The sequence below is a fragment of the Eulemur rufifrons genome, chromosome 29, assembly GCF_041146395.1.
Source record: "Eulemur rufifrons isolate Redbay chromosome 29, OSU_ERuf_1, whole genome shotgun sequence".
Taxonomy (NCBI): Eukaryota; Metazoa; Chordata; class Mammalia; order Primates; family Lemuridae; genus Eulemur; species Eulemur rufifrons.
This window is the reverse complement of record NC_091011.1, coordinates 30,178,993-30,193,051: the sequence shown is the minus strand read 5'-3', so window position 1 is coordinate 30,193,051 and position 14,059 is coordinate 30,178,993. Positions and strand designations below refer to the sequence as shown.

At 35.7% G+C, this 14,059-nt stretch overlaps 1 protein-coding gene across 2 annotated transcripts in view; it reads right to left on the bottom strand.

Moving 5' to 3' along the window:
* Positions 1 to 14,059, bottom strand: part of RAPGEF5 (Rap guanine nucleotide exchange factor 5) — a 211,446-nt gene that overhangs the window by 39,225 nt on the left and 158,162 nt on the right. For both annotated transcript variants that reach the window (XM_069462415.1, XM_069462414.1), the window contains exons 12-14: positions 5,420 to 5,498; positions 1,817 to 1,961; positions 462 to 559 (exon numbers count right to left, since the gene is read on the bottom strand). In XM_069462415.1, coding sequence (XP_069318516.1) covers positions 462 to 559; positions 1,817 to 1,961; positions 5,420 to 5,498 — 322 coding nt within the window. The remainder of the gene's footprint in view (positions 1 to 461; positions 560 to 1,816; positions 1,962 to 5,419; positions 5,499 to 14,059) is intronic.

Below are 14,059 nucleotides of genomic sequence, written 5' to 3'. Positions count from 1 at the left end.
GTAAATGGTTTTCTTTAATCTTTCTAAATTGATAAAGAAACCTCAGGGAACCTATAAAATCGAGCTTTTAAAATGCTCCATGACTCGCTGGGACCTATTTATAAAACTTTTATTCCTATTCCATTGAACCCCCAAATAACAAGTTAAATATGTAAACTTTTAAAATTAAATAACAATTTATTAAATAATTGTTTTTATGTACCAGGTTGTTTTTATGGTCCAGATTCTTTTTATGATATCAAAGAGGGTTCAAAAAATAGTCAATGAGTTTGATTTCGTGTTCTTTAATTTTGAGATACAAGAACAAAATACACAATTTACTACTAGAAAAGCTAAGGAATCAGGAAGAATCTGAGTCAAACTGCTTGAAATAAACTTTAATGCATGAGGCATCCCAAACTCCATCACATTTGCTGCTGCTTTCTTTCATTAACTATAATTAGGAAAAATGAAATACTTACTGACGACGGTGCATTCCAAGTATCTTTTGAAATTCTTTTAATTCTTTTTCAAGTATTGGATATTCATAGACATCATCCAGTACATTCCTGTATATGGTCTGGGGGGAAAAGACAAATGACAGCTGAAATGGATTAATGGCCATTTTTTTGTGATTAAGACACATACAAGGGCTATCCTACCTAAGGAAATAAGGAGGAACCCAGGACAATGCAAGGGTTTAACCAGGCACCACTGAGACTGAAGTGGGATTCTCTCTCCCAGGCCCTCACTCAACTGCCATGGCTCCCTACCTGCTTTTAGGAGCTACAGGTAGGAATTCTGGAAACTCAGAGCACCCTAGCTAGCTACTCCAGATGTGCATGCCTATTCTATATTTTAAAAAATAATATGCACATAATTATTTGGGAGGAAGGAAATCAATTGAGTTAAATTAACCAGTTGTTTTGAAAATAGCATGAGTTTAGTCAAAGAGCTGGTTAGACCAATTTTTAACCGGGTGTCTAAATGACATCTGAATGTTAAGTCCAAAGTGGTTTCCTTCATGAAAGGCAGAATCAATGTAGGCACTTGCCTAATCTGAACTAGAATTCTTCCTTGCTAGAATTCCATTTTACACCTTTTCTGTTTTAACCTGCACACCCAATGTGGTTTTGGTGGCCAAAGGAATCCAACTGTCTACTAGTCATCTCCAAAGAATCACCTGTGTTGAAAAGATATTGAAGCCTTGATCAGAAAAACAAATCACTTTATCTAATTCCAAATGTAAATCTAGGTTAGTGTCTATTTTACAAATTATTAACATTTTCCAATTATACCATGTCCTACAAATGTTTTATCCAAATAGTGTATTTACAGGACTAGCTAGTTTAAACTTACAATAAATCACTAGCCAGGCATGGTGGCACGCACCTATAGTTCTAGCTACTCAGGAGGCTGAGGCAGGAGGATCGCTTGAGCCCAGGAGTTCAGGGCAAAAGTGAGCTATGATTGTGCTACTGCACTACAGCTTAGGTGACAAAATGAGACCCTGTCTCAGCAAAACAAAACAATCCACAAAAACCTACCAAACAAAACACCCCTTATAATAAATCTCAACATATCAAGTAGTATCAAATTTTGAAATATATTTTGGTTTACCTTCCTTATTTCATTTGCAATCAAAATTCCCATGACTTCTATGTAGGGAATATCAAGCCTCAGAAGTTAAAATAAATTTATTTATTCTCTGAATCACAACTTGACTATCACAAAAAAGTTGAATGACTATTAACGTACAAATGAGATTTTTAAAATGCATAACTAAAAATAAAATCAGTCTTTTGGCATCAAAGACTATCTGGAAGTGTTAAATTACCTTTAAAAACATTTTTGAATGTTCATCTTCATGTAACCAGTCTTTGTACAGAGCGATCCACTGGGAAACAAGATGTAAGACTTTACGTTTCCGACGAGGAACATCTGAGTTTTCCTCTTTGCCCTGATACTTCTTAGCAGAATAAGTGCAAACGGTTAAGGAAGAACATTACATTGTTGAAAATAAAAAATATAAAGAGATCCATTTACTTTTGTTTTTATACAATGTGCTAAGGCATACAAATATATAAACATACAGGAAGAAGAGAATATGTGCAGAGAGACCAAAAGGTGTGCACTGAAGAGAGCAAACATAAACCACGGGAAATGGGATTTTTCTTGAAAAAAAGCATTGGATAAAAATGCAAACACAGAGGTGAAAGGGATTGCTAATTTCCATTTTGATTAAAATAAAATTTAAAAAATAAAATAGGAAATAACCTAAAAGCATCAACAACTGAGGACAGTTAACTAAATTATTACATATCCGATTAATGGACTATTCTGCAGCCCATGACAATGACAGTCCAGCAGGACATTTACTGACATGGAATATTCACAATACGTCGTCGTCAAGCAGAAAAGCAAGGAAGAAAAGAATATGTTAGGATGATCCATTTCTGTTAACAATGCTTATTTATATGAATAATCTCATTATCTGAAAGGATATATACTGAATAGTTAACCGTGGCTTTTCAAGGTAATGAGATTTGAGAGTACATGAATTATTTTTATTTTACTTATTAGCATTTCCTAATTTGTATACAATGACCATGTATTAACTATGCTGTTAAAATTATCACCTCAATGTGTTTAAATGACTAGGAATGAGACAGCAGCTTGGCATGTTCTAAACTGATCTATTCTTTTTGTCTCCAAAATGATAATTTCTGAGTGTCTTGGACACATTGAAAAGATGACTAGGAATACGAAATGCTATAATACCAAACACAGGTAGGCTTGAAGGTTGTTGGATAGGATTATATTAATATATTCTTTAATGCTGATATATTTGCAAAAGAGGAATAAATTCTTTATCAGCCTTTGTAAATATTTAAAAACTTTAATTCAGTCACTGTCTTCCTGTCCTGCAAAAGTACATTAAGGCCATCTTTGAATTCTACCTGTGAAATAAACTCAGGCAAACACACAAAAAAATCTTGTAAAGTTTCTATTTCTCCTAGTTTTTCTCTTGAAAGGCAAAATATAAAAATTTATCCTACTTGTGCAAATGTCTTTTTCTTCTTTTCCTGTGAATATAATGGCTTACTAATATAAAGGAAAAAAATCTAGAAAATTAAGAAATACTAGCAGCTTCTTTTTTTTTTTTTTAGGTCAGCACAGATAAAATGAAGATTTGAGCTTTTTATTTAAGATGCATACATATGGCATAGGGTTCTACAATTACGGACCAGCAGAATAAAGCAATTTCAGGAACTGACACTTGAACCACTCTTCTATATTCATAGTTACTAACATTTATTTGCTTAACCTTGTTCTCCTCCCTGCAAGATATATAATTTTAAAATATTTGCTGGTTAAATCTACATTTGTATTAATCCAGTTTTCAATATTAGGGTATATACATTATTTTACATTTTGTTTGTCTGTGCTAGATTATACTGATTTATAAATTTAGCTTATGGTGGGTATAGCGGGATGCCATGGGGGTGAGAGTTATAACTTCTGTGTAATGGACTGAATATTAGCTGGCCCAGGGCCTTGAGCTTAAATAATGTGCTTTGTGATGATAAAAGATGAAAGCTATTAAACACTATTATAATAAAAATACTTCTCTAAAATCTCCAAAGCCAGCACAAATGGCTCTAATCTACAAATAATATTCAAAAATCATGGGAAAAAAACAAACAAAAAATAATTTGGACCGCTCCCCAGAAGTTGGTAGTAGTGGTAGGATATGAAAGACATCTTCACTAAGTGTGCATAAAAATGTTTCACATTAAATATGGATGCCATATTTTCGTTTGTGGTTTGTATTATTTCATAAAAGGCAGAGTATGCAAATATACAGAAACAATCATATAGAAAGACTCCAGGCTTAAAATGTTTTCGATTTCATGGGTTTTGATAATTGGTAAAAAGGCTGCTAAGAATTTGAACTAAATTTTCACATAAAATGTCTTAAAGACTCAAAACATATTTATATTCAAGTAAAGTTTTAGAGATTCTTTAGGGACATTCTATAAGGCACTAAATTATTAAATGATAATCACAAATATTAGGATCATAGTTAAAGATAGTAGGTTGAAGGCATCTACTTTGCTATAAAGACAGAATTTATATTACTTAATGGATGGTAATTGTTTTAGAAATACATTAGCATTAGAATGTACATGAAACTAGCTCACAGATATTTTTCCAAAACACTTTCAAAAGAAGGAGAAATTCAAAATCTTATAATTATTGCTAAGTTTCTTAGCAGCATTCCACTTGGAAGTTGCAGAAGAAATCTGCACATATTTTATTGAAATTTTCCAAATTCAAAACTATTAATAACATTTCAATATCAGTTTTATGAACTGGTTCTAAAAAGTATCAAAACACCAACTATAGCTTTGCTTGGTTACAGGATACAGTGAAGCACTAAAAAGTAATCACCATTTCCAGTTTATATATTTTTTAAGACAAATTTTACTTTATGTCCTTTATTAAGTTTTAAAGTATTGTTTTAGGTGGAAAAATACCATAACGTTGGCAGACGTGTAATAATTATTTAACAGGAAAAGAATACTGAATGACCATAATTATTAAGTCTCAATAAAACTTTGGTATATATGAAAAGCAACCCATTTTTCTAAAACTTCTCATGTGGGCTAAAGTGGAATCTTCAGTTTGGTTTAATAAAAACAGGATGGCTAACGGGCTTCTTAAATGCTTCTGAAGCATCTTCTATAAACATTGTGAGGCAAGAAGCCCATTTGAAGACTTTAAGTTTATATGGTTTTGCTTTTTGGCCTCTCAATGTTTCTGTGTTTCATCTCTCCTAGTTAGTGGGTAAAATATAAGGGTCTTAACTGGTCATTAACCTTTTAATCATATCCATCATTCTACGAGAGCATGCATTGACAAAGCTCTGAAAAGATGACAGTTGATTCCAAGGGGCTAGTTTAGACCTCCCAAGTCGGGGAATGGCTTGTCTTCCCTGGGACACTTGCCAGGAACATATCACATTTGTACATTTTCCTGCACAAGTGGTCTGACACTAACTGACTGAGTCTCCTCTAAGTCCACTTATTGTGTGATATTGCCAATCCACTCAACCTCTTGACTCTGGGGTTTACCCAGTAGACCGAATTTACCTCTAGACTTCTAAGCGATTGTGAAGCACAGATTTGAGCAAATGTAATATAAACAGTACAGTTTACCCACATCATGGGATGTGAAAACAGCAGCTCTGCACTTCCAGCTCCCCCTGTCTGTTCTGTCTCATTTCATCTTTCACCTTGGGTATCATTACATTAATATTTAACATATCCATGCTCCACCGTGGAGTTGAGTAAATTAAGAAAGGCAGTTAATTTCTGATGTGGTACATCTGTCTGAGGGGACGCCAACACAGCATCCTGAAGTCAATGAAGGATATTGCCTTAACAGCGCCTGACACAAGTCATCAGTTGTCATGAAGACAGTGTACGTGAGAAGGAAGTCATCAAGCAGCGTCTCTGCAAAGAAAGAAAACACATAATACAAGGTAAGTAAAGAGGTGACAAGAAGGGCAGCTGCTGATCCAGGCCCCAGAACGGTGTGGGTGGCACAAATATATGATGACGGTAGTGGGAGGGGTTAGAAAAGAAGAATGTTAGCCACAAAATACATTTATTAAAGTTAAGATTTAAAAAACTCCTTCCACCTTCCAATAGAATGCCTTGAGCAATGAGATATTTTTTGTTACAAAGCTCTCTAAACATACAACTTTATCATTTTTTTTTCTGAAACCTCATTTATATTTGTGGGTAAATACATTATGGAAAACCAATGCATAAATAATGTGCTTTAAAAAATGAATTTTATGAGATTTCTGAGGTATATGCTCCCATCCTACAGGGAATGAAGCCTTCCTGTCTAATAAATTAAGGCTTTCCAAAGCCATTTATTTAAGTTTAGGGCAAGAACAATGGATAATAAAACCCAGAAGATACATGTCAGGTTCCAAGGCCATTCACCTTTATCTGTCAAATGCATCTGTAAGAAGTTGAGAAAGTGATGAGTGATTTTCTTACGACTGTGTGCAGAGACAGAGCGGAATCCAGTTAAAATTGGAAATTATCTACCTTGTTTGACTGTAGGTCATGAGGCCTGTTTCAGAGAGGACCTTGCCCCACACACAGAAGGGAGGAGTGTGTGCTCAGAGAGCCAGGAAGAATCTAGACAGATAGGCCTTGCTGGGTTTCCACAACTCAGTCTATTAACATTAAATGAAAAAAAAAAAAAAATGGAGAGCAGGTACAACATATCACAACATGCTTCTTTCTAATTTCTTCTTTTTACCAACCCAAACCGGTTCTGCTTTTATCAACTCTTTTCCTTGAGCGTTCTTGAAGAGTCCAGTTTACACATAATATGGAAGTGCTAAACAGGCAAACTCTGACCTTCAATATTATTTCCAAAATGATAAATTATATGCAGAATCCAAGGTAGTGATTTTTGCCATGATAGTCTTTATCTAGTCTCCTTTATTTAAAAATCATTTTACTATATGATTTTCATATCTTTTACATTCTGGACATCAAATTTTTAGTTATATGAAATAGTCATGAATTCTAAGAGTAGTGAGGCTTATATACTGTTACAGGCTGAACACTTCTGTCCCCTGACCCCCACCACTCCATGTTAAAACCTTACCCCTTCATGCGATGGTAGTAGGAAGTGGGGCATTTGAGAGGTAATTAGAATTAGATAAGGTCATGGGGGTGGAGCCCTCATGAATGGGATTAGTGCCCTTGTAAGAGTCCTGAGAGAGCTTGCTTCCTCCCTCTGTTATGTGAGGACAAAAAAATACTGTGGTCTATGAACCAGGTAGCAAGCCCTCACCAGACACTGAATCTGCCGGCACCATGATCTTGGACTTCCCAGCCTCCAGAACTGTGAGGAATAAATGTCTGTTGTTTAAGCCACCCAGTTTATAGTATTTTGTTACAGCAGCCTGAACTAAGACATATACTCAATAGCACTTATGCCCTCCAAGATCTACACATTATAAAGTTGCAAGTAAAAAGAATTGCCTGGTACAGAGCTCTATAGCACTATGTTGAAGATTGGATGAAAGAAAAATTCCATAACTTTTAGGAATTATCAGTAATAGTTACTTTAAAAGTTGATCGAAGAGAACAACATGGTTGTATTTATGAACACAAAACTCTGATATAAGAGGTTGTGGATGGCATCTACAATTCTATATTAGCTACAGGAGTTAATTTATTTCTATGTTTGGTTGCAGAGCATCAAGTCAATCCTGATCTACACAGATAAGTGGTAATTTTTTTTAATAGCTTGCTTTTTAATTGCCAGATGCCCTTAATTAAAATGAACCGAAGGTCTTCATGAAGAATATTAATGGAATTTCTTTGAAAGATATTTATTTATGGTAAATAATACTATTTCTTATTAAAACAATAAATCTGACAAATGGCATGCACCTAAAACATTAAAAAAAATAAAAAAGCCTAAACTTACAATGCTGTATCACACTGCAGTACATTAGCAATCACTATTCTAACTTACTATTATTACTCTATGGCAAAAGCAAGCTCCCAAACAGATGTACCTGGGCCTTGCTGGGCATAAATTAAGCCCAGTGCAAGAAAGCTGTGGTAGTGTGCCTGCTCCATTTCATGTGAGTAGACATGTGCAGCCTGCATATATAGAAGAGCTGTGAGCTCCCTGTAGAGTCCCTGTTTATAAAAGTTTCAAATACACGCACGAGGCAGGAGAAGCTTTATTCTAAACATGAGTCTCCAAACTAGTTAACCTGGCGGCTCAAGTTAATCACCACTCATCCCAGTGAAAAATTTGGAATATACAGTATCTTTTATGATGGTTTTTAAAATAGTTTAAATTAAAATTCACCATTTGCATAATGTCTGAAACCCTAGGATATTTTGGAAATACAATTTGAAAACCATCCCTTTGGGATGCTGTTAAGCAGTAATGTTCATAAATTGTAACATGCTTTGTGCTAAATGTGGTTGATGAAAATCCTCAAACTCTCTGGTCTGATTTGAAATTAAGGGAAATCTTCCCTGCATTCAATGTTGGATACAGGCAGCAAGGACAACAGAGTAGCCTGGAATCTATTTTAGGGTTTTCAATGGGCTCTTACAGATAGGAGGCACCAATATGTGGAAACCACTGGTTGACAGCATTGAGAACGTCACATGTTCAGCATTTAAAGTGTTTGATGTGACATGCAAGTTCAGACTCTATGAGATGTTCTTATACTTAGCTGCATTTAATGAGGTTGGAACTATTCTCTAATCAAGATTTACTCCATTAGTAGCTGAGATTAAAAAGAACACCATTAACTTTGACATAACCAGTCATTCTATCCCAGAACAACCTCAGATAATGAACTGAGTGACTATGAGAGTCTGGCTGGCTGGTGTCAAACCCATTTGGCATTCAATTCAATTCAATTAATCAGCTCACATATAACAATGTTTTGTTAAGGACTTTGACCCAGGAATGTTTATTTTCCCCTAAGCTACTAGCATATTTAACATTCAACAGCATTTACCTAATTATCTCTCTGCCATAGAAATATTAATTAAAATAAAAACAATGAGGCTATATAAAAATATCTCCAGTTAAAATCCTAATAAATAGTTAAAAATCCTAATAACTAGAACAGATTCCCAATACTCCTAACTCAAATCTTTCTCCATTTAACAACCATATTCTTCTGAAAATTTTCTCTAAAGAGCATTCCTTTATTCTGCATTGTTTTTTCTCTATACAGACTCTGAAAGTAATTGAGTGATGTGAACAAAAAAACCCATAATCAAAATGATTCACTCTAAATAAATGTGCATTTTATGATAGTCATGCTTCAAAAAAAAAAAAAAAAAAGCTGTCCCATTTGTATTTAGAGATGTTTTTAGAGCCACAATGGCTACATGAATGATCCCCTGAAGACTATTAGCCAATAGCCATTTAGAAAGACTAGCAAATCCACTAGCATCTAAATTAAAACACAAAAATTATCTATTAAATACTAATTAATAGTAATTTAAGACTACAGGCTGAAAAGCACTTTTGCATATATAAAGGTATCTTTCATTTAAACAAATTCATAGTTGCCTTATATACTAACATTTTGAACAAAAAAAGTATTCATTTTTATTTCTAACTCTGAATACCTAGGTATTAATATACAAAAAACTTTTCTATGGAATTGTTTTCATCAAATTAATAAATCTAATACCAAATTCTTGGCTTATCACTAAACTTTTGGGAATATCCTCCCCACTCCACCAAAATAAAAGAATATTTTTGCAGTGGCTTTTTGAATATAGGAAATACTCATGCAGTATGACAGTAATCCTAATAACCCTCAAAACTGGAAGGCAAATACTATCATAGTTATAAGTACTATGTGACTTGAAATAAAACATATCAATATGCTGTCAAAATCTGAAATTTTCATAGAAATGGTTATAAAATTCATGTCTATAATGAGCCATACTAATGTCATAGAGGATTTTTCCCTATCATCTGCTACTATTTTAATTTTTAAGGTATAAGAAATAATTGTCTATTTGATTTTACTTGAATGTGTTTCTCTTGCATGTAACAATTAAAACATTTTCTCAGTCTCATTTTAACTGTATCAAGCACTAAAAATTCCTATTTTATTTCTGCAAAACACAAGTGTCTCTAGGGCATCCTAGAGTTGTGCCAAGGTGGAATAGTAAGAAGTTTGGTACTGGCCCTTTTTATAGGGTTCTATTAAGTAAATGTAATCAAATTTTTAAAACTGATCAAAATGTTATCAAAAGGTCTAAGCTTAATGCTTTTTTGGCAAAAACAAAACCCCTGATGTCTAGAAATCGTGAGGAGTATAGGGTTACATAGGAACAATTATAGAAATCTACCTCAGTTATTTTTTTCAATAATCATAAGCAAAATGAGTATTTCACTGCAATAATGAAACCACTCATCTGTTAAAGTGAATACTCAAGAAAGCAAGTGAAAAGAGTTTTGGCAGGCAAGTGCCTATGGTAGCCATTTAATCTAAGTATTGCAATGTGAATATTCAACATTTCTGTACTAACTCATATTCCCTGAAGTACTGTTAATAGTTTTGTTTCACCTATATTTCTACTTCAGATGCAATGGAATTTAAGGCACTCTAAAATACATTCTACTTAACCTTTATTTCAAGGAGCCAAGAAAACTTTGAACATGAAAGGGCCCATTTCTGGCCCAGGAATGTTATAACTTACTATTATTTTTTGAGAAGCAGTGCCAAAATGTACCATGTAATTTGATTAAGCACAAATAAAATGTTTTTTAATGTTCAGGTTGGAATCACAGATAAAAGTGGGGCTAAGCCATTAAAAGCTGTTTCTTTCCCAGTGTATCTTACATTCTGAAAGCAGTATTACCGACCTAAAATGTGGCTGTTTACCACAGCTTTTAAATTCACTTAATTCCTGCCTATTTTTACAATTTCATCAGAATTTTGCTTAGGCATTCTAAAACTACCAAATCTTGAGATCTAGCTTTATGTTTAGATATCTGTGACATAAGAAATGCTTATTTAATATTGTTTACGTATCAAACCTTCAAAGTCACCTCTTTAATGACAAGAACTCACTACAGACAGGGCTTGGGTGCACTCTTCAAATAATCAAATCTGTTTTTATTTTAACTTGTAAAGTTCAGTTTTGGAATCCCATCATTCCTTCCGTGGGAAAAAATGATTTGGATACAATAGAGATTATGTTCTTAGATACATTTAATTTCACACACTGCCTTTTATTAATAAACATGCTACTAAGATCCACGTGGAGTAATAAATCCGACGCTTACCTAGCTTCTCCAGACTGTGTGGCACCCAGAGAAGGGGCCGTGATTGCAGGTCACTCTGGGGTTAAGAGAGTCCTATACCCCCTGGAGCCATCCCAGCCCTAATCAGCTGCACTATATAACCCATATATAACCCATATATCTAGGCACCATATAACCCATTCGTGGCTCATACATGTGTCTGCCAGGCCTTTTGGGAAGCTCAGAAAACAGTATAAAGAACGGCAAAAGGAATCAGAGAGCTGGAATTCTACCTGGTTAGCCTAAGGCACAGTATTTAATCTCTCTAGGCCTTAGCTAAATCACCTGTAAAGTGGCTATCACATCTACACCCATCAGAGTTGTAGTGAGGCTTAAATACCATAGTATATCCAAAGAAACTGGCAGAGAACCTGGCATACCCTAGGCATTCACTAAATACTACCTATTCTTTGTTTTCATAAAATAAAATTATTTAGATCTTGCCCCAATTCTCCAAGTGCCACCAATCAACCAACGAAAAGTGAGTATTGAGAACTGACAGAACAGGAGGAGAAAGAGATAAAGTAAATGTGAGCAAGGGAATGGACATGGGTGTGTCTGCGGCTGACTCACAAACCTGTGGCCTGCAGGTTGTGTTTAGCCCTTAAAGACTTTTTTGTCAGTTGACAAAATTTAAAAATCAGAAGATCTGGCAGCCCCAGGCCCACATCTCATATGGCAACCATGGCTTAGAGCCAACTTGCATTTTTCATGCAGGGGGCTCTCTCCAGTTTATCACTGTTCTACCCTGGCTGGCTTCACCTATTCACTTTAACTGCCTGTGGATATGCAGGTGTGTAAGCCCTAGTCTCTGGTACAGTTGTAACATAGTAATAGCATAATTGAAACGTAAAGCTAGAAAAGTAGGCTGACCAATTCCTGGAGGGCCTTTGAGTGCCAGACTAAGGAGTCTGGGGCTCATTTCTTCGCTAAAGCGAGGTGAATGGAGGTTTTCAAGGCCAGGAGTGGCAGGAGAGGTAGGGATTAAGCTTGGTGCATCACAGAAGGCAGACTGGACAAAGAAGGGATAAGGGGAAGGAGGTGAGCTTGCCTTTAAATTTATTGAGCTTGGGTTCCCCAGGCTATGCCAAGTGAAGCTATTGGGCAAAAATATCAAAGGCAGAGCTTGCCAAAGAGGGCTAGAGTTATGATCGTGTGAGCCACTGCCTAAGGAGGATGGCTGAGGCCAACATGAATTCTCAGATATGACTCAGGAAAAATAAGCAGTGGCCTAAGCGTTGAGCTGGAGTGGATATTCACATTTGGGCAACGGTAAGGAAAGGTGAGTTAAGGAAGGGGAAAGAGAAGAAGGAGAGAAATAGAACTGGGAGACACAAATGTTAACAGAAATTAACAAGAAAAAAAGATTGGAAAAGAGAGATCATAAGCGGCCAATGCTGCTGGAAGGAGGTTCATCAGACTCAGCATTCAGAGGCCATTGATTTGTTGTGCGGGTGGTCCCCAGTCTGATGGCCTTGGAGAGATGTCCCTTGGTAAATGGTGGGGATGTACTCTAGTTAAAATGAATGAAGGATAGTCTGATAACCAGCTCTCACGCCATGCATCACACCATTTTTCCCCAAAGACTCTTGTTAGAGTTGTAGAGCTCATTGATTAGAAACAGCAGTTACTCTTACAAATGAGCCAGGAGGAAAAATTTCTTCAGGATCAATGCAAGTATCATTTTATTTAACTGTATAGATTAGAATGTGGGAATTGTCATGGGCATGAAGCCCTCAATACCAATCTGCCAGCATCTACTAACAAAAATTAATTTCCGGTTCTAAGATTCACTGTCTAACATAATTGACCTCTCAGAGTTGCTGCACGTTTGCTTGTATGATTAACATCACAGAACGCATTCTTAAGATGCAAGCTGTGTTTCTAAGTGCTTGTCAATTAAACATTCTAAAATTTCAGGAAACAAAGAAAAAATTAATTTAAACATAAAATCTTAAATTAGAAGCCTGAGACATGTTTATTATAAGCAAATTAATAGTCTAATATTTGAATCCACTTAGGATAAGGTATAATGTTTTTACCTCTAAAGCACCAAAAAGAATCTGTATTATCAATTTCCTTTCAAAACTTTGAAATACATCGTCAATCTGAATGTTAATTTTTTTCTGGTCAGGGTGAATCATTAGCATTGAATTTCAGGAAGATAAAATTTTATTTACTTATTTATTTTTTTGTTTCTAATTAACAGAAATTCTAGGAACACTAGAGAGAAGTTATTTTCCTCGAGGTTTAGCAATAGATGCTCAACTACCTCTTTTAAAGCTAAAAATTGGCATGATAGATACATTAAAGATAAAAAGATATTCTACAAAACTTACTAATTTAAGATAAACACAACTAAGCATAATTAAAGTTCTTTCTAAATAATCTGGCACAAGATCTTACACAAACTGAAAATTTCCAATATAAAAAAATTTACTTTAATGTATTGCCTATATTTAAAAATATTCCAAGGACAAATATATCAACCAGTGACTGACAGCAGGCATGCCTTTGTGTTCTGGTTTCCAGAGCAGGCATGAGAGTTCTTTTCAATCACACACAGTTGCTTTCTTTCTCACACAGGTGAAAGCACGACTTGTGGGTTTAGGATCACAAAGAAAGGTTTGGTCTGCGGCCCGTTAACTGGACTCCTGTTACTAAGGGCTGAGCACTGTGCTCTCCGTTCACAGGGTTTAGGAATTTGGCGAGATAAAGAAAGAACCACGTGAGGCAGCCTACACACCCCAGGCTGATGGATCTCCCACTCCTGCGTGAATGTCTGAGCAAGCCTCCACACCCCACCCTCCCCAGCACACGTTTCAGCCCTAGAGAGCCCCAGATTTGTTTTAAATCACACTCACTCCTTCCCATGCACCAGGAAGCCAGCAGTGGCTTCAACGGGCGATGGGGAAAAGCTGAGGAGGAAATGACAGCAGCCACTCTGTTTGAAAATAACCATAACAGCCCCCTTTTATTGACCACATACTGTGTGCTGGTACCAAGAGCTTTACCTACACGATCTGTCCACCTCATATCCACCCTAGGAGACAGATCTCACATTCTCTTTTCGAAGGTGATGACACTGAGGTTAAGTAAGGTGAATAATCACCAGCGCTCCTCAGCAAGCTGATGTCAGCGGACGTCTAAATCCCAAAGTCAGCTACGCTCCACC